This window comes from Geospiza fortis, unplaced genomic scaffold (genome assembly GCF_000277835.1).
Source record: "Geospiza fortis unplaced genomic scaffold, GeoFor_1.0 scaffold197, whole genome shotgun sequence".
Classification (NCBI taxonomy): Eukaryota; Metazoa; Chordata; class Aves; order Passeriformes; family Thraupidae; genus Geospiza; species Geospiza fortis.
Window position 1 is genome coordinate 264,524 of NW_005054538.1, and position 24,901 is coordinate 289,424.

Here is a 24,901-nt window from a genome sequence, read left to right on the forward strand (position 1 = left end):
ATAATTAGATTATGTCTGAACAGGCATTTAATCAAACAGATTTTCTGCAGTTTTATAGAGAAAAGCCTTTTTGTGGGAATAGTACAATCTCAATTACTTCAGAATTTAGCCTAATGTGTGTCAGAGATACTTTGTGTACTAGTTCATATGATTGCTTTTTAAATATATCACTGTGGAGTCAAACTGATTTTTCCCTTAGTTTTCATTTTACTATGTTTTTATATGTGGAACTTGGGAGGACATGGTTTAGCACATAGAAGTTGCCTTATGCTTGGTACTATATTGGTGTATTGGCTAGCCAGTGCAGTGCTTTTAAAAGGCATGTCTTCAAAGTTTTATGAACAAAGGTTTTGTCTTGATTGGCAAACTAAGTGATGATAAGATACTGCCTTTTTGCCATGCTTTGGTTTATGTGGATCATGGATTTTTCCCATTCTGTTCATAAATATCCATTTTTTTGGTGGTCAGTGGTGGCACATCTGGTTGGTGGCCAGTCATTAGTGGTGTTCCCCAGATCTCCATACTGGGACCTGTCCTGTTCACTATGATGATCTGGATGAGGGGATTTGAGCGCTGTTCTGGTTTGAAAGCAAAACCAGCAAAAGACTCCAAGTCAGAAATACAATTTATTAGGAAAAGGGGAAAAAAATTTACATGCAATAATACAAAAGAAAAACCACATACAGGGTCAGAATACAACCTGACACCCTGCTGGTTAGGGTGGTGGTAGCAGTCCAGATGAAATGGTCTTGTTGAAGTGGTGATCCTGTAGAAAAATCTGGTAGCTCTTGTCCTCTGGAAACCAGTGGGTAAGGGCTGCTTGTGGTGTCCCAAAACCCAGATTATATCCAGATGGGGATGCTTAGCTCCTCCCCCCTGGGCAGAGATCTCGCAATGGGCTGAAATCATTCTGAGTCATGCGGTGGGGTCCTTGATTTCCCCTTAAACAGAAATGGCTCCCAGAGGGAGTTATCTCTGAGTCATGAGGCAAGACATTGATGGGTTCATTAACAGGAGATAAGGAAAAAAGATGCCCCTCCTGGTTTCAGCAGCTCTTGAGGATGAGAATAGAATGCATCTTTATATTGTAACCTAGCACACGTGCACCCTCAGTAAATTTGTGGATGACACCAGATTAGGAGGGAGTTTTGATCTGCTGGAGAGTAGGAAGGATTTGCATAGGATTCTGGACAGACTGGATTGATGGGCTGACATCAAGATCCAAGTCCTGTCCTTGGGTCACAACAACCCCATGCATCACTACAGGCTGGGGGAAGAGTGGCTGGAAAACTGCCCAGAGGAAAATGGGCAGTGGGTACTGGTTTGAGAGCATCTGAACATGAGCCAGTGTGTTCTCAGGTGACCAAAAAAGCCAATGGCATCCTGAGCTATCCTGGGAATAATGTGGCCAGCAGGACCAGGAAAGTGATTATCCTCCTGTACTCAGCATTGCTGAGGCCACATCTCAAATCGTGTCCATTTCTGGGCCCCTCATTACAAGAAAGGGCATGTCCAGAGAAGGGTAACAAAGCTGTTTGAAGGGTCTGGAGTACATTTTATGAGAGGTGGCTGAGCGAGCTGTGGTTGTTTAGTCTGGAGAAAAGGAGTCTTAGGGGTGACCCTATTACGCTGTACAGCTACCTGGAAGGAGGTGAGGGTTGGACTCTTCTCTCAGGAAACCAGCAACAGGATGGGAGGAAATGCCTCAAGCTGTGCCAGAGAAGGTTCAGGTTGCACATCAGGAAGAATTTCTTCACAGTTGTTAAACATTACAATGGACTGCCTAGGAAGGTGGTAGAATGACCATCCCTGCAGATGTTCAAGAAACAGCTGGATGTGGCACTTAGTGCCATGGTCTAGTCAACCAGGTGGCTTTTTGACCAAAGGTTGGACTTGATTATATCAGAGGTCTTTTTCAACCTTAATGGTTCTATGATTCTATGTACATTAACGCATATGGGAATGAAATGTGGCCATCCTCGCAGTGAATGAGAGTCAGCTGACCTAACAGCTCTATGGGGACCATGTATCTTGGTGATGTTTCCTGTATTGTTTTCTTCAAAAAATTAAATTCAGCAGTTCTCAGCAAGCAGGAAAAATAAATATTTACCTGGCATAATACAGTGAAAGTCAATGTACGTCTAATTGGTCTGTTAAAATGAGTGTGGCAGCAAAGGAGGTGGAACTTCTCACTGTGGCACCAGATCCCCGTTTCTCCTTACAGTTCCACCACATGCCCTGCACTTCCCCTAAAAGACAGGAGGAACAAAAACATGATTTGTTTTGTTGACTGTTTCTGAAAATTGTTTTGGGGCTTAATCACTTGAGCTGAATGAACAATTTATGCTGTCTCTTCAGCTTCTGAGGTGCTATGCTTTAAAAATTTGCTGCAATAGCTCTTCACAAGTTAAGATAAAAGTTTATGAGTAAGAGAGAGTTGAAAGTATCTAGTAAATAGAAAAGTTTTTGTCTTTCCCTTTTTACTCAAATATTTGCTGGGTTGGACGGGATCAGTAAGATATCTATAAAATAGGTTCCATCCAGGGATAAGAAGGAGAGGTAAGAGGCTTTAATTAATCATACAGAAATAGCCATTTTCTCAAAATAAGGAGCAAATCCAAGATGTTTCAAGTCAGGATTGCTGGATTTCAGAGTGGGATGTGCCTACATCATTTACTACTGAGATCATGGAATAGGACAGGAAATTTCTCCCTAATGCCAAAGGAAACTTTATTCTCCTCTCTAGTTCTTTTTATGAAACAACTGTTGAGGTTTCCGAACCCCCTTACAAGTTTATTTTCTGGTGATGAATCAAAGGATCAATTTATTATTAGTATACAGATCCAGATGCCCCATATCTTCATATGAAGATTTGGTTGTGTGAATGTCAGCATACTCAGGTATGTAGTTTTGCTTGCTCGTTAAGCATTCGGATAGTGAGGGTCAATTGGTGAAACAGCAGTTCACAGAATTTATAGTGTGACATTCATATTTCTTGGTGTGACTTGTTAGGGGAATATCTATGTGTTGAAAATAAAGGAAGACCTTCAGTCCCTGTGACATCTTTAAAACAGACCTTTATGATACTCACAAAATATACTTTTATTCCATTTTATAATTTGATGTGATATCAAATATTCTTTAATCATTGCCTTCAAGAGGTTAGATAAATGCTAGTTTCATTACAAGGTCTTGATGAGCAAGTCTGTATTGAGTCTATAACTCCCTCTCTGTAATATTTTTTCTATCAGATAATGTTTAACTATATTAAATTATAGTTGCTATTGATGCTGGTTTATCATTGACTTGGCTTTCATGTGATTCACATTGTTACGTGCATTCCTCCTGTGTTTGGAAATTACTTACAAGCTACAAACAAGCAATGTTTGAAGCTTGAGATCCAGAGCTGTTATGTTAAAATAGTAAAGCCATCTTAATTTCTTTCCATCATGAACATCTTTTTCCTCCTTTTGAGTGATTCTGTCACCCACTTTGCTTTGGCAAGTGGAGAGTTATACATAGAAGAGCTTCTAACCACAAAGTAATTGCTTGAAGTTGCCAAGTAAACTATATTTCCATGAAGTGGAACAGAACTCATGGGATTTTCACTCTGAGAGAAACTCCTTGAAATTCATATGAAAATATTTCCTACACCCCTGACTGCTTTGTCAGCTACAGCCACCTGTGCTAACTACTGCAGTCTGTCTTCAGAGTTACTATCAGTAACAGGATGAATTTTTTCCCCAGCTTACAATATATACTCACTGTTCACGAGAGACACTGTGGCTTTTCCAGGTGGCCTGATGCCACCACTGAGTGCTATCTCCACTGCCTAAGAAGCTGGCCTCAGAGAAGCAGTGCATCCTGACACTGTGCACAACTCTTCCTGTGCTTCCCCTCTGTCCAATCCATGGGTTGTGCAGTACTGAGAGAGTCAGGTACTGATGGCAGTGGTTGTTTGAAGGCTTAGTGCATTTGAAACTCGTGAAACAGATGAGCAAAAGAAGAAAAACCAACCCCAAAGCTGCTGGCTCAGTTTGTGAGATACTGAGATTTCCAAGCAAAAGTGAATTTTTGTTGCCTTTGGCGTTGGCTGTGGATTGGAGTTGGGGAAGGTCTGTGCTGGCAAGGTCCAGCCCAAAAACATGGAGGAAATACTGTCTGCTCAGTTACCAGAGAGTACTGCTGACAAAAACACAAAGCAGACAGCAGACTGCTAATTATCTGAAGAAAAGAGAGGCTTAAAGGGCTTTCGAGGATGATAATCAGAGCAAATTCTATGAAATATCTGAGGTAGATCAGACACACAATTTCAGTGATTTCAGATGATCTTGAATTCTTGCGTAGTGCCAGGAGGTTCCCAGTCAGTAATACCACTAATCTTCTTTGTATTCTTGCAGTTTTAAAATATCCTACAAAGCACTATTTTAGAGGAAAGTGTGGTATCTGTGGAATTTTGTATTAGAACAACTAAGCTGTATGTGCATGAGGGCCCCTCCAAGATTAAATTACTCTGAGCTGTACTTGTTGTCAATCATAAGGAAACTCAGAGCCAGACCTTTTATTTGAAAAAAATCCCTAGTCTTTTATGAGCTCAGGCATCCCTATTGGACTACATATGTGGAAAACTCTGACCACATTCTTTTGTACCTCAATTGCTGCGAAAGAAAGTACATTAGTATGTTTAGGAGGTGGCTGTTAATTGGTACATCTTTATATCCTTAACGCCTCAGGGAAGGCAGGGAGAGGCAGGGAGAGATAAGTAGGAGCAAAATAAAAATTTTGCTTTCCAAACCCTAGAGAAACCCATGAGCTGTTGATAGCACAACTAAGGGCTTAGACCAAGATCATGAAGAGTGATTTGAAAGAATCATTTCAAACATCATCAAAGAGATGAGTCTTTATTTTAGGTTCCTGACATGTTTGTTCTACCCATCTTTGCAAGCCATGTATGTAGAAAGCAGATTACCAGCTGTGAGCAGACATATGTTTTGTGATATCTCCCAAAAGTAAGAAGGTCTTAAAATGCAGGTCTATATAATTTTCCTGTTGTGTGGAACAAAACATCCAGATGTTCATCTAAATTCTCATTTGGGAAAGTATCCCTTCCCACAAAAAGTTCACATTGAAATTACTGAGGAATAAGTATGCCTTTTAGTCAGGGTCCGTGATGAGAATAAAAATTGGTACAAATTTAGCAAATTTTCCCAGTGCCCAGTGTAAGTCTCTACCTTTGGTGCAGGTCAGAGAATTTCCAAATAGCTAATGGGGATAGTTATAAAATCTATATAATTATAAAGTCTATCGAGAGAGGATATAGTAGGTAGATGCATAGAACCTAATTTTTGAGACTTAGCATAGCATGAGGTGGACAGTGCAAGTAGTCCTCTCTTGTGATATTTTCTCAGGAAATTTATTTTTTAAGACTTCTTGGATGAAGATACTGTTCATGATCCTCTGTAGTGTTAAGTGCGCTGGTTCACAGACAGGCGCCATAGAACAAGAAAACTACTAACAACAAGGAAAGCAGTTACAAGAGTGTGTACTCTGACAACAGATGCACGGTTCCTCGGAATTCGCTCTTGTTATTCAGATTTTGTATCCTTTGGAAAACAAGCAGCATCACAAGAAAAAATCTGAACAAGTTAAGTAAATTTTCAATGTCTTCCAAACAGGAGTGTTCTGCCAACAACACAAGACTTCCAGGACATTTTCTCATCAGTTCTGGAATGTATGCACCGGTACCCAAGATTTGCGAGGATTTTTTCAGTTTAAACAACAACAATATAAGAAGACCTTTAATTTGAGTATAGCTAAGGAAAGAGAATTATAAAATGCCTTTCATTGGTGGTTTTAATCAAAAGCTCCTTAAGAAATAACAGGTAATCAGAACAGTTTTTAAAAGTATAATGTGAACTCTAGCACAGATAGTCAGCAGTATTCAACACAATACATAAATTACCTTAAGTTCAGAAATTAATATCACTTTCTATTGAGAGCGACATCTGGAATATCCTTTTCACGTTTAGTATTGTTCTGTTGCATCTCCTTAGTGACGTTGCAGATGCAGTATCTACTCGTAGGTTGTGCGGTTAAAGAAGCAAAGAGCTAACAGGTCATAAATGAGTGTTAGAATAGTTGAATTCACACCTTCTCTGTGAGAACATGGTGAATGCAAAATAACATAAATTACCTGTACTTATATGAATGTTTGCTTTTGCTGATAGTCATAATATAGTAGAAGAGTTGTCAGATAGATAAAAGCCTGGTATTGGAGTACAGTGTTGAAGGGCAGATAATGGGCTGGAGAAGATTACTTAAGGAGATGTTTTAGGCAAGGAACTTGCAACCAGTCATGGGTGGAGATGAGTGGGGAGAAAGTTGAGGAAGTGAATTGATGACTCTGGATTGGTGCCAAGGCCAGCATCAGTTCAGAGGAGTTGTTCTACCTTTGGGGAAGAAATGAATGATGTTGGGAAAAATAAACCCCAAATATAATTATATGAACTGCCAGATCAGGCTCAGGAAGATTGGAGGGTTTTGGTTGGACATAAGTGAGAGAGAGAATAGTCAGGTTGTACTGGCTAGCCAGTATGTCATCCCATACCAGGTATGCAAAATTCACTTGGGGAAAAAACCCATATGGGCTCTAATTTGAAAATGGTAAGTCAAGATGTGGCTGAGGAAGTTTCAATGTCTTGAACTTGTGTGTTTCATTGCTCATGTTATAATGATGAGGAACCTTTCTTTTCTGTGGTAAAGAACTTTGAGACACAGACTGTGAGGCAGCCTGTGCTTCATATTTCTCATAACCAGGTCAACATTTGCAATGAAGTCATAATACAGTTATTTGACTAATTATCTGATTGACTAAGAGTATGTAACACTCCGAAATGTTTCAGAAAGAAAGTTTTCCAGATAAAGCTTCACACTGTCTTGTTGGAAGGGAAACAGCCAACCCTTTTGGTGATATTTTCTATACAAATTAGGAACTGCTATGAAGTTCATGCAGTAAGCTGAGTTTTTCAAATGGGCTGTATAATCATAGAGAAGCATTGCTCATCAAAAGCATGAGCTAACATCCATCAGCAAGAAGTGGTATCTGCAGTTTCTGTAAGCCTTGAGTTGCACTGCTGTTCCCTATTTGTAAGATAAGACAGCACCAACCCTTCAGCCTCCTGGAACAGTGTGAAAATTGAGTTTAGAGAGCTGACCACCATAGGAAAACACATAAAGAAACAATTTTCTCTCCCTCCAGAACAGCACACTGAAATTGAAGCCTGAAGCTAAACAGTGAGCAGTGAAGGAAAACCAAAATATTTACTCATTAGCTGAGCTTCTCCATCTTAATCACAGAGCAAGGCAACAAGTCCATGGAAAAAGTTTTCTGGGTAGCCTTTAATTATAAATCTGTGGGAGGCTGAACCAGTATGATGAAGCCAAAGTAATTTCTGCTATTTCTTAGCATTGAAAAGTTTTATTGTACGCCATTACTGGAATCACTGAAGTTGGAAGGGACCCATAGGGATCGCTAAATCCAACTCCTTGCTCCTCATGGGACTCCCTAATAAAACCATATAACCTAGAGCTTTGTCCAGATACTTTCTGACCTCGGACAGGTTTGGTGCCCTGACCACTTTCCTGGAGAGCCTGTTGCTGATTGACCACCCTCTCATAGAATAACCTTTTCATACTATCCACTCTGAACTTCAGTAATGTAGTATTAATATTAATCATTAAACTGGACAGTATGCTAATGAAGCCAGAAAGTAATTCAAGTAAATTTTCCTGCATTCGTTAAACTTTTCCAAGCAACAATAAGCAAAACCAGTGAATTCAACATTATCTTGTAATTTCCTTTTACGGGCAATAAAACCATGGGCATCTGCCTGCCAGCTGTCTGGTCTGTAAAGGCATCAATGTGCAAAATGAGGAAGGAGTGCTCTTCTTCTGTTAATAGTATGAAGGTTCTCTCAATTATCCTGGTCTTTGACATCTCTGAAAGGATATGGCCTTGAAGAGAGGAGACAGTTTCTTGGGTCTGTCTGGTCACTGTCACCGTACTGGACAGTCATGTAATTAGAAACACTTCTTGACAGACCACAGGCTAGGCATTGATGGAAGAGAGTTCATTGTTTGCCCCAGTTAGCAAGGGACATTTGAATGACCCAGAACTGAGAATGTTTTTGGTTGAAACAGGTGTGAAATTTTTCATTTGTTTTTGCAGCTGCCTAGACTTTGTGTTCTCTTGATCACTCTCATAAAACTGGAGAACCTTCCAGATTCCTGAGAGGAAAAGGCTAGTGAAAGAGACGTTTTGCCCATGAAGCACTTGTTTTTCTATTTTGTATTCGTTTTAGAGCAGAAAATCTAACACATATGTGGATGGTAGCTCCGTACTACTGAAGCTAGATATTTGATTTGCTAAGCAGGGCCATCTTTCATATTGCCAGAAATGGAAGTCTACTAAAGATTGCAAGGAAAAAAATCCATAGAGAAACTGAATGGGAAGGCCACTCCTCTGGCATTTTAGTAATATTGCAGTAATGTCACTCCATTAGACATCTCAAGGTGTGCACTGATATTCTCCTTACGTTATTTTTGCTTCTCATGAAACCAGTGAAATACTGTCTGAGTCAGGTAAGAAAGATAGTATTTGATCTATTATTTTCTAGAAATATGTGCCCTGATTTGAACCATGATTTTGAAGCTATATATCTGTAGAGCACTAATGTTGTGCTTAGGTCAGAATGTGAAAGACAGAGAGGCATTTCCTGGAGATGCCTATATCCCAAGTGCATAGTTCAAGAAGCTCCTTCCACTCATTCTTGTTCCAGCTGAGAATGTAACTTTTAAGTGCATATTTGAAGTAGCTTAGGAAATGTACATGAGCATGAGCTTTGCAAACTGCAGTAAATAGTGAAAATAGGTCAAATAAATTATATGTTCTGTAGCAAAGAGATTGTCAGCTGCATGTCTGGAATAAATTAATTTATAGAATGAGATCTCTAAAATTTAGATGTTTGTATTTTAGCACATACCATAAGCACTATAGTTCGAATGATGCTATAATCAACAGTAGGGCCTAGAGAGGTATCCAGCCCAGTCTAAATTAAACATCTGCATTTGGTCTGCTGAACTGTTTTCTACATCCTTTTACTACCATGGAAACAGTGACATGTAAATCACATAGCATTCACTTGCTGTGTGAGCTTTTAAAAGCAAGATTCCAGAGCTGAATCACACTCCTAAAGTTTAGTGAGATGAACTTGTCCACAGTGGCAGAGTATTAAACTGTTCCCTGATAATCTTGTAATGGGAATGTGCTCATCTGGAGCTAGGCACTTATTTTATGGAGCAATGAAACACTCCATTCACCAGAAGAATTTCTGTTGTAGTGGAGTCACCACTCAAGCAGGATAGGGCTGTTCTAACATTTTGCATTTGAATTATTGACTGTCCACAGTCAATGTTTAGCATGAGGAGATGCTCGTTCCTCTACTTTATCTATGCCATTGTCTCACTAAAGGTTAGTATCCATACCAGCATGACTCATCTTGTGGACCAGGGCAAGAGATCAGGGCACTGAATGTCACCAGAACCAGATTAACTTTCTCTTCTGCATCTGTATATTGCATGGGTTGGTCACTGTCTCCCAACACTGTTCTCTCCTCGTGGTACAGGTACCTTGAAAAACTACCTTAGAAAACCTACATTCTTGATCATTTGAAAGCTTTCTTTTAATAAAAGGAGGGAATAACTGAGTTATCCAAGGATTTGGGCTGACCCCCCTGACTCGAATGTGTTTAGTCACACAGTATTTCCTCATGATCTATCTCTTAGAACAAGGTTCTTATCGCTGTCTTCTTCCCAATGTTGGTCTGACTAATGTGAAATAAGGAAGTACAACACAGTGCTATGATGAGAAGTATTTAATTTTCATAGTGTTTCATCATGTTGGTGTTTCTTAGCAATCTTCTTTTTCCCCCAAATCTGTAATCTCATGGTCTTTTTTGTTTTCTTGCAGGAGGAGCTGGGCATTGCTTGTGAGTTACTGGAGTCAGATTTCCTGAAGTGCAGTGTGGGATTTCCTTTCATGAGATCCAAATCTAGGGTAACTTCGTGATATTTGCATTTGCAGAATATTGGTCCATTTACCTGTGTCTCAAAGAGTGGCTGGAAAGCCAACTGCTCTGTTAAATGTCTGTGATTGATACTTTCTCTAACTTGCTAAGCCAGATATCCAAGCCTTTCACAGTTACGGAGACTAGCTATCCTTTTTCCCACCAGACAGGGCCCATGACAGTGCCCTGGGCACCGCAGTAAAATGGCTTTGAAAAATGGTGCAAAAGTTGCAGCTTTGGAAAACTTACATATTTCCTCTGCAAAAAATTAGAAAAGGACTCTGTGTCTTACTTACGTTGCCTCTGTGAGTTTTTTGTCTTCTATCACATTAAAAAATCCAGCTGGGTTCTTTCTGCCACTAAAATGATCTATATAAATGACCAACCCAAAAAGGTGAGAAAATGAGGAATAACTTAAGGATGACTTGAAAAAAATGAGTCTGAAATTTTTCAGAAAATTTCCGTTTCAAAAGCAAATCCTTTCCATTTGAATTGATGTATCCTTTGACCCAATGTAAAAGTTTTTGTTTTCTGTTTTTATAATTGACTCTTTTGTGCTATTTTGAAAAAGTAAAAAATATTTTAAATGGAATTGAAAAAACACATGCAGTAGCAAAATATTATCTAGAATATAAGAATGTAAACCATTGAAATTACAATGGATTTGGACACTGTTTCACTTGGCCAAAGTCTGTTTTAGAGTTAGGCAGAAAAATTACATGGAGAAGTAATCCACCAAAGTAAAATTCTTATTTCAAAATTAGCACCTGTTTTCACCCATTATGATGTGTGTTCTGAATGCTGCTTTAGCTTGAGCCACTTGCTCCAAGACTCCAAGTGCAGGCCTGTGGCGTGGCCTTTATTCCCCCAAAAGATCTCTTAATCAACAAATAACATGCAGACATAGTTTCAGGTAGTGATCCTGCTGTTCTGCAAGACTCATTCCCAGGCAGATGATCTCCTCAAGAAATATCTTTGAATGGCAATTCTAGTAAAGGTCTTCTCTTAATGAAGGAAAACCCAAACTCTATAGTATTTGAAGACAAACACAATTACTAAGACTTTAAAGGTTATTTGCAGTAGAAGTGCTCTTACACATACCAAAATATGCCACTTTTGTAAAATTAGGCCAGTAAAATATAAATAAAGTTTCAGAATAAATACATTTTGAAACAATATGCTGAGTCTCTAAATATGTCTTTTTCTTTGTGCAGTATGAGTTCAATGTGATCTTTGACACAAGCCATTTGACCGGGCAGGAAGAAACACTTACCTTCCTTGTCACTGCCCAAAGGTAAGGGGACCCTTATATGTCTAGATGACTTGGATATCCTGCGTTCCATGAAGTGTGCATTACGTGTGCTTGACAATTACATGATATTACCTGTAGATACGTAAATTAGGTTAAATTACTGGGGCTAAATGCATGTATTTTGGTGATGCCGAGGAACTATGTATTGGAGCTTCCTGAAAAATGAGGTAGGATCATACATAGGTTTTCTTTGCCAGGCAGTTGCCATTCTGAAGGATCATTCTGTATTCTCTCAGTTGAAAGGCTCTTGTGTTTCAGTGGCTATCTCTTGGACCATGTATCAAGCTCAGCTCAGCTCTGGTTGATGATCAACACAGGATAGCCCAACCCATTTGTTCCAGCATTTGAATGAAATAAACATGCTGGGATGCAAACAAAAAAAGATAAATGCTTTAATCAGATGGTCAAGGATCCCAGTGTTAGGTTCTAAAGTCACATATCTATTTTTCCCCCCTCTGGATCTTCAGTGAGCCATGCCAGACTGTGGAAAACATCTAGATAGTGTACTTCCCAAAGAGCACTTCAGGTAGGCATTGGAGCAGGGTGTTGCAAAGTATGCATGCATAGGCATTTTGTCTTGGGCAGGATAAAAGGTGTGACACATGCTTTGTGCCTTCTAAGATGATGTACCATGAAGAAGCATACTGCATGGGTGATTCAGTAACAAGCACTTCAGTGTCTGTATGGGAACCAATGCGCAGGTGCGTTAACATTGGCCATGAACTGCTGCTTTGATGTGTTGGGTGTTTGACTAGCTCCTCCTCCCATTTACTATGTAAATGAGCCAAATTCATGCCCTTATGTATCCAAATCAGGATCTTCAGTCTGAATTCTCCTCCCAAATGGGATGACACCTCTACAAAAAGATAGAGATGAGAGATAAGATGTAGCAGCTGCTGAGTGACTGCTCTTACAAGGTATAGTCCTCCCCTGCAGTAGCAGCTGTAGGTGGGAACAAGATCCTGCAGCACATAGTGAGACAATGAAAGTGAGACACGACACCATGTCTTGCATGTTAGTGAAGTTTTATTCTCCATCAGATGTTCATCATGTGTTCAGATGACCCTGTGATGCTTCTTGGTCAGAGACATCAGTATCTGCAAGGTGAATGCCAGTTAGTGCAGAGATGGGTCAGCAGTGCTTTAAATGTGCACAACCAGTGTTTTCCAACCTTGGATAGTGCAGAACTTGCCTCTGTAATCTCACTTATATTTCTGTGCCCTACCAATGAGAAGTACTAGTCTGTGCCTTTAGACGAGCAAAGAAATAAACAGTAATTGTTACACAATGAGTGCATGCTTAGAGATGTTACAAGAAAGTTTCTCATTGTAGAAGGTTGAGAGAGAATAGTTATGTTTTGAAGGATTGAGCTGAACCTCCAAAGAGAGTAGTGCAGTTCTCAATGCTGATTATCCTCATTTCCTCTGTGACTTTAGGCAAATTGCTTAATTCCCTTGCTGTCAAATGAGTGTAACAAAATCTTTCTACCACAAGAGTTGCAGGGAGCCCTGAGGTAAAGTCAGTTTAAGGAAATTGAGACAAAGTACCTGTGCTGCAGTCAGACTGCCAGAGATGAAGGCATTGTTTCCACACAGAACTGGAGTTAGTCTGACAGAAATAGCTGGTCAGGGAAGCTATGTCATGCTGTCATGGGAAAGCAAGTGTTGCCTTTCAAGTGTCTACCTGAGCCTGTCCCATGTAGCTGCAAATTTGGCAGTAGAATCTGTGACAAGAGACTGGTTCAGTATTGTAACAATTGGAGAAAGAATTAAACATCACATTATATTTCTTTTACACTATTTGGCTGTTTTTTAAAAAACAACAAACCTTTTTCTTTGCTTCCAGGTGTGGACTGTTTTTCTAGAGCTAGATTCACTGAGTTGTGTTCTCCTTTTCTGACAGTACCTTTACTCCATTTGAAACAGATAAGAACATATCCATGAACCCTGTCTAGAATACTACTTGCTTATTCTGTGTGCCACCATAGTATCTCGGTATTTATGTTGGATGAGAAATGTCTCAATTTTGGACTCTTCTGTGACCGTATTCAGGGGAAAAGCTTTTATTAAGTGGGGTTCTTTCCCAGGGGTGGAATTTGTGGAGTTTTCTATCTGAGCCATATTTTATCAGCAGACATAGGCAATGTGTCAGTGGCAGAAAGCTGAGCTGTAGGTAAGCATGTATGTAGCCAGCAGGCTCTATTTTTGTAATCTGAGCAACTCATAATCTGCATGGTATCACTTGTTATTACCTGCTGTTGCCTCAGTGATACCGTCCTCAAATAAATATGATCATATATTTTGTTTTGCCAGTTTGGTTTGTGAGTAAATCCAATGAACTGCAAGGCAAAAGTGATTCCAGAGTACTACTGAAGAAATTGGAAATACATGTAACATATCTTTCAAGATTGTTGTTTTGAGCTGTCACCCAACGAGCAGACTCGTCATCAGAATTAGAGTAGTTGCAGGTTTGTGTGCTAGACATGCATTACAGGAAATTTCCCAGACTTCATACATAAAGTATTCACACTGAAACAAACTGACTTAAATGAGAGCTAATTGCTCACTTTTGTCCTTTCTTCATTTTGGTTATGACTGACCGAGGCAACTACCTTTCACAATGTAAAGTAGAAGTGCTTTCATTTTGGCAGCTAAGTACAGGAATTGGGGGAAAGAGAGGGTGGAATTGCTGAGAGGTTATGACCAGTTCACTACAAGAGTCTTGCCCAAAAAACTGCTTGCAGTGGCAGCAAATTGGTGCTATAGTACAGTGCAGGTACACTGAAAACATTTATTCATTTGGTGAGTCAAGATGCTGTGGGAGGTGTGTCACTCACAATCTGACATGCGGTCAAACTGGGAGAAAATGAGCCCTTGCATGGAAGCCTAAATGTTCTTGTTTCTCTCCACTTTGTATGATGGCTGCTGTAGTTTCCCACAGACATTTGAATTCACACCTTGTTCCAATATACCTTTTTTTTTATGAGCCTGTTCATGTCACAGCCACAAAACTCATGCTTTTTGTGTGTGCCCTCTCCAAGGTTGGGTGAACTTTCTTAAGGAGCTGATATCACTCAAATAGAGAGGCTCAGAGTACAAGGCAGAGAGATGGTGGCTGTGAAACTGTGATATATTACAAAGGCTGTCAATTTGCAGTATGTTTATTTTTCCTTTCTGACATAGTGGAAACCTAGAACGCACTGAATGTCTGCATGATAATACTTTAATCCTGTCTGTGCCCCTGATGCATGAGGTGGACTCATCCATCAATGGGTAAGTATCAATCACCAAATGAAAACAAAGGCAACAATAATAATAATCATCAGCAGCATCATCCTAAGAATAATATCTGAGTGTCTTCCAATAAAAAAATTAATTCTTCTCTTTGTTTACATGTAGCCAGACTATTGCTTTTTCCTTGTTTCCCAGACTCTGGTCATTAAGACAATCTCATTCAATATCTGTCAATTTTATTAATTGCAAGACTGTACCTCATTTTCACTACTTCCTGAATAATGCTGATTAGTTACCATCACATTTATAGTAGGTATTCTAGTGATTGTGTTTAAATTCAAGTGATGATGTAGATAATGATGGACCTTAAAATTAAATTTAAAAAGAACAAGTAAACTACATTTTGTTCCTTAGGACATGTCTTTAAGGAAACGGTTGAGTCACCAGGCCAAAGGTTGCAGTCAAATGTTCTGGAGTTTTAAGGAGATTGGTGAAGTCTAGCTGTTTGCCTTTCTGTTTAATTCCACAAACAGAATTTGCTTCTGCTAATTTTCTTATTTCCTCTATTCCCTAGTCTGTGAGGCATCTGACTACCAACTGTGAAGCATCTCTCACCCTTTGACTGGAATATTGTATAACATATAGCCATTGTGTCCTCTCCCTAAGGCTGCATGTGTATGAGTTCCTGCCTTTGAACTTGGGGCTCTTCTCTTCCACTTGGCATCACAATCTTAAGCCTAGAATGAAAGATTTGTGGTCAATCTCAGCAGTCAGTCATTCTTTAGCATAAACAGTGCTTTGAGTTGAAATTGGAGGAGCTGGTCACTGAAAGATGAATTAGTATTCATGTAGACTGAGAAAACTGACATTAATTCCTAAACTGGGGAAGCAAAACCTCATCATTAGCGTCCCTAGAAGGTCAGTGTCTCATCTGTGGCAACCTCCAGACCACAGGTATTGTCTAAATGACCAGTGCAGGTTGGCATCATCAGAAGTCAAATATTCCCTTGACCACTATGCTACATGTGTAGAAAAGAAGTTAACCTGCACTGACGTGTGATTTGATTGAAAAGTTGAATAAATGCAGATTCAAGGCCTAGACTGGGTTTTGCCTGATGAAACTCATCCTGTTGGATAGAAATAAAATCCTTAATTACTACCACAGCAGTCAGAATGGATAAAAGGTTTGTTTGAGCCTGCTCAGACAAAGGAAGTGCGATGTCAAACCTCATAAGATGACTAGCAAGGACAAAAATCTCTGTATTGAGAGTACAGTCTCAGCAGCATGCTCTGGAAGTTTTTGAATGCTTTCATTGTTACAAATTCTTTAGAAATGGAATTCTTGTTTCTTTATGCTTTGATACAGATTTTTATTCAGCTTTACAGATATGAATGCTTTCATCTGTGTCTTTAGATCTCTGTTCATTACCTACAGAATACTGCATGCCAAAACATAATAAAAAATTGGTTTCTCTTCTTCAGAATGTACTTTTTTAAAGCATAAGGCCTCTGAATTTATAAGCCCCACCTAAGTGCCTGTGTGGATTATATTTTTCTTTCTCATAGACAAACCTTAGTTAATTGAAGTTCACAGAAAAATCAAGAAGCCAGAGAAAAGCTGGGTTTATTGGAGGGCACATTCCTAGGCATAGTAATATTAGTAATATTCTTCTTTTTGGACAGTATATTTTTGAAGCTTGTTTTATTAGTTTAATTGTCCTACATTTGAATCTAAAGGAGCAAACTTCATTCCTGGTTATAAATAGCCCAGAATGGCCTGTACCATATTTGGGAGAAGCCTTCTGGCATAACGCTGTAAATGGGACGAGAAAATCTGTCTTTCACTGTTTCCCCTAGCAATTGCTGGCACAGGATGCAGGCAGGAAAAAAGGAAATGTACTTAAACAGGGTTAAAATCCTGTCTCAAAGTGCTCTGATTCCAAAGGAAAACCTGGGAAGGAAGCAGAGTTTTAGGCAGTAGGGAGGATTAAAGTTTGTCTGAAATTACACCAGGACCCTTTCCAGATAGTGGAGAAACCCAAGATTAGAAAAGACATAAAGGATGTTTAAAGCACTCCTAGTCCTCTTCTGCAGGATTTTTAGGTACTGTGTTGTGCTTTCAAGTAATTTCTGATAAAATCCTACTGCATTTTACTGTGTGATTAGATGATAAGAGTGGTTAAGGAAACTTGAACTGCTCTACTCTAGTTGAAAGCAGGTTATCCCCCTCTAATCTTTCCTTTAATAATCTGCTTAATAATAAAGGTAGTAAAACTTAGGTAATTAACTGTTTATTCCTGAAATGCTATGTAAATGTTAAATAAAATTGAAATGTTACTTTAGTGAATATGCAATTTAAAGTATTCATCTTAGATATTATTTCTTCAGATTAACTTGGTAGTGCAATGATTTCCCATGTTAATCCAAGCTATGGGACTTGAGCAAATCAGCCATGCCAGGGGACTCCAGAAAGGAGGATTTGTGATAGGAAAGGAGAAAAAAGGATAAATAATCAAAACACATCTGATTCATTGGTGGGATTTTAGCCCATGTCAGTTGAGATGCTGCTTGTGTAGTCTAACTATGTTGCCAAAAGGAAATCAAATCACAAAAAAGAGATTAATGTAAAATGGTCCCATAGAATTTCACATGACTAGAAAGGAAGGGGTGCAATTCAGCTAGACACAAATATATTTCATTTTGGTCGCAAATTCAGCTTACTAAATTTGTATCTTGGTCTTACAGAGAAGTCTTCCCTACTTCATTTTTCTACGGTGATTCTGTGGCAGCTTCCAACTTTGTTCAGTTGGAAAACCATGAATGCCTTTTCCAGTCTCTCAACTTCACACTGCAGGTAAAACTCATCCTTATTTTGACTGCTTTCCTGATTGACAGCACATTCTTGTTTTGTATCTATTTTATTCTGAGTGTGGTAAGGGCTTTTGTGCATCATTTTGCATCACAGTCATGGGCAGAATGGAAGCTTTGGACAAGGTTTATAAAGAAGACTCTCTTGTTGAGTTATGAGGTTCAGAAAGGACTCCCTTGCTTTGTAAACTTCTTCTCAGAGAGGAATCTAGGTGCAACTGGATCCAGTCCTAGCCTCAACTGGGTCAACCGTTTTTATCTGAAGGTTATATAGGTGTACTCGCTCATACCAACAACTGTGAGCAAATCTCTTTTGCTCAAGGAGAAACTTTGAGAGACATCTCCACTCAAGGGAAGAATCTCCCGACTCTCTTCTGGAAGTGGTGTGTTAGAAGTCCATGCTGATAAAAAATGGGACTGAGCTTTTATAGTATAAACTGATCAACTGTCACTCGTGTTTCTAGGCTAGCTGTGCCAGCTCAGCAGCTTTAGACAAGTTATCTGTACTATCACTTGTTGATTCGTTTATCAGGAACATTGCCTGTCACATCCTCACTGGTACCAGTTTTTGTCAGGAAATGCTTTCTGAATGCTTAACTTTGGGATTGATGAGTCAGTCTCTGTTGGTAGTCCCTGCTTTTCAGAGACAGGGCAACTGAGAGGCATTTTAAAAGATTTTATTCCCTCATCAGTCTTATTGAAGGGTGAGACATAAGAGATGTAAAACTCAACATCATTATATCAGAAGCCAACCTATTTCCTGGTTAGAATACCTTATAAATGTTCTTCAGCCTATTAGCTTTTGCCACACAATGCTGCTAATACTTCTAACACCAATTACCTATATTTTCACCGCATATGGTCCTGCTACAATGCATCTTTCTTAGCTCCAGTTCTCTAAAATATCTGATCTTTTTGCAAGGCCATATTTTGAAACTTGTTGAAACTTGTGTCTAGTTCAATCTCTCTCTCAACAATGTCATCTCTATTCCATGGCCTTCCTAAGTCAGCACACCTTATCTCAATGTTTGCATACAGAGGTACAAGACTGTGTGAGCTTTCAGTCAGGTTTTGAGAATCCCTTACAAATCCATTTCTCACAAGCTTCAGCGCTCTTTAACACCAAGGACAGCATGACTACCCTTCTCCATCCATCATGGGTAACTTTCACAAATAGGGTTTAGTCTGAGCTGTTTTACCCCCCACTCAGGGAGAGCATCCCGCTACAATGCTGTACAATGCATTCTTGTCTGGATACCATATTTACAGCATGCAGGGATGGCATATGTCCTTTATCTGAATATATTATGACAGGAATTGCAAACATGGCATCTCACTTCCATAGGGAAAAAAGCTCTTACTATTTGTTTCTCTTTCACATTTTTTCACATGCTGGGTAAAGAACCCTATTATTCAGGTGCCACATCTTGGATGAAGCCACAGGTTAAAAGTGGAGGAGTAATTCTTTTTAGTGGCATGGTCATTGAACAAAGGAGTGAGCAGCCTTTATCCAAGAGAACAAATACACATCTGTGCTAGGGATTCAGGCTTGCTAAATGCCCCAGCATGAAAATATTAATAGCGCTACTGATTAGAGTATAGGGGAGAGATAAGGACACTAAATGTAGTAATTATGTATCCTCTGAACACAGGGAGACATGGTTCTACCAATAAAATCCTGGGAAGCTGTGTAGAAGCTGTGGGAAACTTAGACAAAAGAATTAAAACAATTATTATCTCTCTTTCTGTAACCACTGTTTATAGATATGGTTCTCCAAAAGATGCTATTCATAGTCACCAATAATGTGAGATGTTTCTACTTTGAGACCAATCAAGTATCACCTTAGCGAGTCACATTATAAAAAGACCCGCTATTTTCCTTAAATGCTTTTGCCTTCTGATCCAACTGAAGACTGGAGCCTTCTTGCCATCCGTGACTCAACAGTGTCATCAAAAAGACACGTTTGAAAAGCTTTCATTAAATACCTCATAGCATCTTAGCATTATTCAAGTGTTACTTACAGATTACACTTCACAAGGCAGTTAGATGGGTTCCTGATGTGGAAAAATATATGGATGGATTATTATAAGAAACTCTTGTGATGTGGCCAACATGAACTGGTGTTGTGTTTCACTGCTGTAACTGCATCTATTACAAGCCCTACAAATCCTTTTTGACTGCTAGATGGGACTAGGTAATGATAAGCCATGCAGAGGTAGGTTCATTTATTGTGAAAAATAGTGTTTTGTCTTTTTTCTTTCTGTTTTCCTAGGCTGAAAACTCAGCTTACAACAAATAACATGTCTGCCTCCATGGATTGCGATCCACAGCAATTAAGCCCCCACTGCATACAGTGCCCTTAGCTATTTATTGAAGGACTGAAAGGAGTATTTCAGGACATAAAAGCTTTTGTGAAGCAGGCTATTAATTCTTGTGATTCTGGTTTCCTTCTTGGGGGTTTGTAGGTCTTCTTCCCTTCCTCCTCCTCATAAGTAGTGATTGGTTAATGCAGATGAAGAATGGATGCACTGATGCTTTAACTAGATAAATATTTTCAGTAAAGCAAAGTGATAACAGGGAAGGGAGAGAGAATCTATGTATTGGCAGTGCCACAATTTGTCCTACCAAATGCTCTTGTCTCTCATGCACACACTTAGCAGTTGCAATAGTAATATTTTTTCCATATAGAAATTGAAAATTATACCATAACAAGTCACACATCTGCTCTCCAATAATGGGGTAAGCCTTATGACTGTGTGTATCAGAGAGAAAAGGTAGTTTCACAATAGGCAAAGGATTGTTTGTATCACTCTTTGTTTAATTATTTCCTGCCAAACATTTAACTTTTCCAAATGGAGAAAAAGAATAGTTCCTTAATCAAGAGAAAGGGCCTACAAAAATATGGGCCTTTATAGCAGTTTTTATATGTGAAAATCTCTAATAGATCAAATATGAACAAGGAAACAGAAAATGCCTTTTCTGCAGTAACTCATATCTGGTCTTAGATAATCAAAGTTTTTAAAATGTCTAACACGAAACAGTATGTTTTTATTTCATGCAGCATTTATCATACTGCATTCTAATGAGATTTCTCCCCCTGTCTGGAGCCTCAGGGCTTTTGTGAGGAGTATTTGGCATTGCAAACCAGTTCTGTTTATCAGTCAGGCATTTCTTCAAATATAAACAGTGTTTAAAGAATGAAAGCCTATTGGTTTTAATATTTGTACTTTTCACAATTAACAACTGCATGATACATCTTTTCACAGTAGTATCTCAGTGTGGATAAATATTTTAATGGATTTCATGTTTTTACTTTAATGTTTTTTAATGCATTTATATTTGTGTTGTTAGAAAGACCCAGAAAATATTTTTCCTAATAAAAAATGTAGATACAAATGAAAACTTACTTTAATTGAATTTCTTCCATGGATTATTTCAATTCAGCAAAACTCCATAAATTTTAGAATTTTCACTGGATACATTTCAGAGGAGGATGGGAAATTCTTTGAGCTTTTGTTGAAATTTTGGGGGCCAGAGAGTGATAGAAAGCTAATATTTGCCACTAAGAGTGTAATTTATTGAAAATGCCAGAACTTGAATGGAAGTTGTTCACATGCATATCCTGGCAACCCACAGAAAACCCACAGTCCAGTAGTCACAATAATTGTTTGGCTTCTGCTCCATAAGGAAAACACATGCAGAATATCATGCAGTGGTTAAAAGATGGAAATGAGAATGTTAACTGAGACAGTAATATTTCTTATAGCTTTCAAGATTTTATTACCAAAACATTCAGTGTACTAGCAGTGTCTCTGCATCTTTGTATTGATGGCTGGCAATTATCCTGCAAAACTGCTTCTCCTTTGATATGTGAGCTGTGCCTGAAGATTGTTAGGTAAGCTAATCCTTTGACTTCATTCTGACACTGGAAAAAGAAGTCTTAGTCTGAAGACATTGAAAAACCTGCAAAGTACTTGTATTTCTTCAAATTTGCCTGTACTCCCAGCTCTGAATCTACAGTAGTTTCCCATTTATGAGAAGTCAAGTATGTAATTTTATTTGTATTCATTTTTTCTCTTACAGATTTATAATGCTGGACCAAGCACTCTTCCTGGAGCTTTTCTTGATATTTCAATTCCAAACCGCCTCTCTGCCACTGGAGCTGAAATATTTCACATCCAGCAGATGATGGTGAGTATGTTACAATGTACTCTGAGCCCAGAGAGGCACTGAGAGCTACTAATGACTAAAACAAAAGAAGTCCACCAAAACTCAGTGAATCAGTGGCTTTTTAAGACAATCAAATGTTCTTTGCATCTGTGGCCAGATCATAAGTAGCTGAACCCCTCCAACTATTGGCTGTTCTCCCTCAGCTAGGGCAAAGACGACTAGTTGTATGTTCCTGGTTTCCTACAATGCTGTGGAAAACTAGGTCAGGCTGATGCTGAAGGAAATATAGAGAACACTTTCACGAGTCACACCTGCAAAGATTGTCTCTTAATCAGCTCTCCCTGACTGAGGGAGGATTAAATGATGTATGTAATACCCATAGGATGCTTTATCAAGATAACTCAGATTCCCTGGGTTTTTTTCTGTGGTTATCAGCTAGGTCTGAATACATTATCTGTACCTATTTTGCTATAGTCCTTGTTATAATTTGCTTTTTTTGAGTGTTATTTTAACAAATGTAAACAATAGAGAAAGATCTTCTTTCAACACAATGCTTTTCAAAAGATAATTTTGTGTCAATTTCAAAGAAATTCAACATAACTGTAGACAAATTCTTAGATTTAATTTCTAATATTTATTTATTTATTTCAAAACCTTTGTTAGACCACCAAAATACCATCATTTGCACTGTGGTGGCCAAAAGATGGAAACCTTTTTACTGAGGTAAATTTATTACTGAAATTCAGAGTAATCTGCCTTTGTGAAATGAAATCAGCTTTTGGGAATTATTGAAAGGAAGTATTATGCTTTCAAAGTTGGTTACTTTTCTAGCCTTTTAGCTGAAAAGTATTATCTATTATCTAGGGAACTGTGTCACTGAAGATGTGTAAATATAGATCTGAAAGATCTTTCTAAGCAGGTTTCCAAGATTTTTGCTGTTGGAAGGTATGAGATAAATATAGATATGGCTTACAGATGGGCAGTAAAGACAGAATGACTGAGAAACATGTGGGAATATTGTATGAAGCAATAGTAGTGCATAGATGGAGTCAATTTGCCAACCACACTTAATTAGTTCTCCAGCATATGTATAATTTTCTGTGGCATTGCTTTTTAATGTTTATTTAGTCCAGCTTTATATACAGAAGATCACCTTTCCTTTGACACATTGCCTGTCAAAGTGTCATGACCCATTTCCTTGTTTGTTCCCTTCTCTCTGTGTGCTGTAGGAGAGGGTGTGTTCACAGCAGACACAGAGAGGTTGTTATAAATAAGAAGCTTGACTAGGCCAATATTCAAGCAGCAATCAATTTATTATCTAATATGGTAAAGTATGAGCAATACAGCGCTGGGTACAGTGGGGAAAGTTTTCCCTCCAACTGCACACCGATAATTGAGGATTACAGGTATTTATAGGGGTACTCATAAGTTTTTTTCAGCAGTTTCTATTTCTAATTTTTTTATTCATCAGCAATATTTATTCCAAATTATTACATCACAATTCTATACACTATTGTGATTTAGTTTTTCTCAGGATGTGTTTTTAAAGGAGTATCCCCAGATGGTGGTGGTCCAGTTTCCGACAGAAGGAAGACAAATCCCATCTGGTGGAGTCCAGCTGCCCAGATGTGGGTCCACCTTCTAATTGCAGAGACTATAAATCTAGTAACAGTGATGTCCAGCTTCCCTTGGTCGAAACCATAAACCCTGGAGCTGGTGGTCATCTTCCTCTCTCAAGTTGTTTTTCTTTGCTTCAATAGGGTGTGAGATAAGCATATTTCCTTTATATATTTTCCAAAGCTATAGTTTCAAGGATATAAGTAATATTCTAAAATTATACTTCAAAAGGTTATTGTTGCAGAGCTCTTTATGGATTAACTATAAGCAAAAAGCAACATCTTTGACCCTTTAATTCCAATGCTCCTAAATCAACTTAGGGTTAATTTCAAAGGCCTTTTCCATGCTTTATTTTCCTCAGTTATTATTAGAATTCACAGCTCTCCCACTGTCGGTGTGCTCACAAATACACATGTCACCTGTTTGTACCTGACATGAAACACAGCTTTGTATTTCACAAGGTGGAAGTCTTCCTAATGGATTTTATCTCCCCAAACGTCGGTATCTTTTCGAAAATCAGTCACTCTATAATGGAGGTCCCAGCTGAGTGGTGTGGTCTTGAGCACTGTGGTAATAAATGCATGCAGGGTTTGTATTGCTTTTCCCCAACAACAGGTTGCATTGCTCTGCACATTATTTTACTGAATTGTACTTTGAAATTTGTTTTTGTAGAAATGTTAAACTGCTGTTGTGAGACCTCTTTGCAGGTAGTAGGCAAGTATGTTTTAATGAGAGATGTCTGCCTCACACACTGGCATTCCAGTAATTTTGAGTATTGATTTTGGGTACATGGTCAGTAGAATTCTCCTACGTGACTTTCTAAATACCTCTAGCATGTTAATAAATGTGAACCAAGAAAATCCTGTCTGGGACAGTGGCTATCCTTGCCTTACAGATACATAATTGGAACACCAAAAGGTTTGCTTGACTTCACACAGGAAATTTGTGTCGGAGCCAGGCACTGAACCAATGTATCCCGAATCTTACTAGAACCAATGTATCCCAAGTCTTATTGTTGTAACAGAGAAGGCATCCCACTCTCTTTCCTACTGCTCTCTCTCATTGAGTTTTTATTGACTGAAAAGGGAATGAAAATCATAGAGTTTTTCAACTTTTCATAGAATAGATCTAATTAAACAAGGAAACCTAAAAGGAGATGAACTTTAGAAAATAGTTTACGACATCTGTTTCTCCAAGACAGTTTTTGTAAGCATAATCATTAAATATTTCAAGGTTTTGCTTATTTTGCTTATTCCAAGAATCTAGACTTCAATAAAGATAGTAAGGTAATAGAATCCTTTCAGACAGTGCAGGTATTTCTGTCATTATTTTCTCTATGCCTATAATCTAGCCATTCTAGCTGTCAGTGTTGACAAAACTTTGATAATAGCTGTCATTAATATGGAGGATTAGGAATTGTCATTTATCTGTAAAATACGCTGTTGATACAGAATTTGGGATTTGATGACATAATGGTTTTTATCTTAAAGCTAGTTATTCTATTTCACTGTAAGGCAGTGAAATTTTTGAGTCAAAATGCATAGTTAAAGCACTAGAGTTTGTCTCACATACACAT

General features: G+C 38.5%; 1 protein-coding gene across 1 annotated transcript in view; it reads left to right on the forward strand.

The window, feature by feature from the left end:
- Positions 1-24,901, forward strand: part of ITGA9 (integrin subunit alpha 9) — a 232,764-nt gene that overhangs the window by 150,338 nt on the left and 57,525 nt on the right. Inside the window, exons 19-23 of the mRNA XM_005429306.2 lie at positions 10,028-10,114; positions 11,339-11,418; positions 14,619-14,708; positions 17,415-17,523; positions 21,622-21,729. Coding sequence (XP_005429363.1) covers positions 10,028-10,114; positions 11,339-11,418; positions 14,619-14,708; positions 17,415-17,523; positions 21,622-21,729 — 474 coding nt within the window. The remainder of the gene's footprint in view (positions 1-10,027; positions 10,115-11,338; positions 11,419-14,618; positions 14,709-17,414; positions 17,524-21,621; positions 21,730-24,901) is intronic.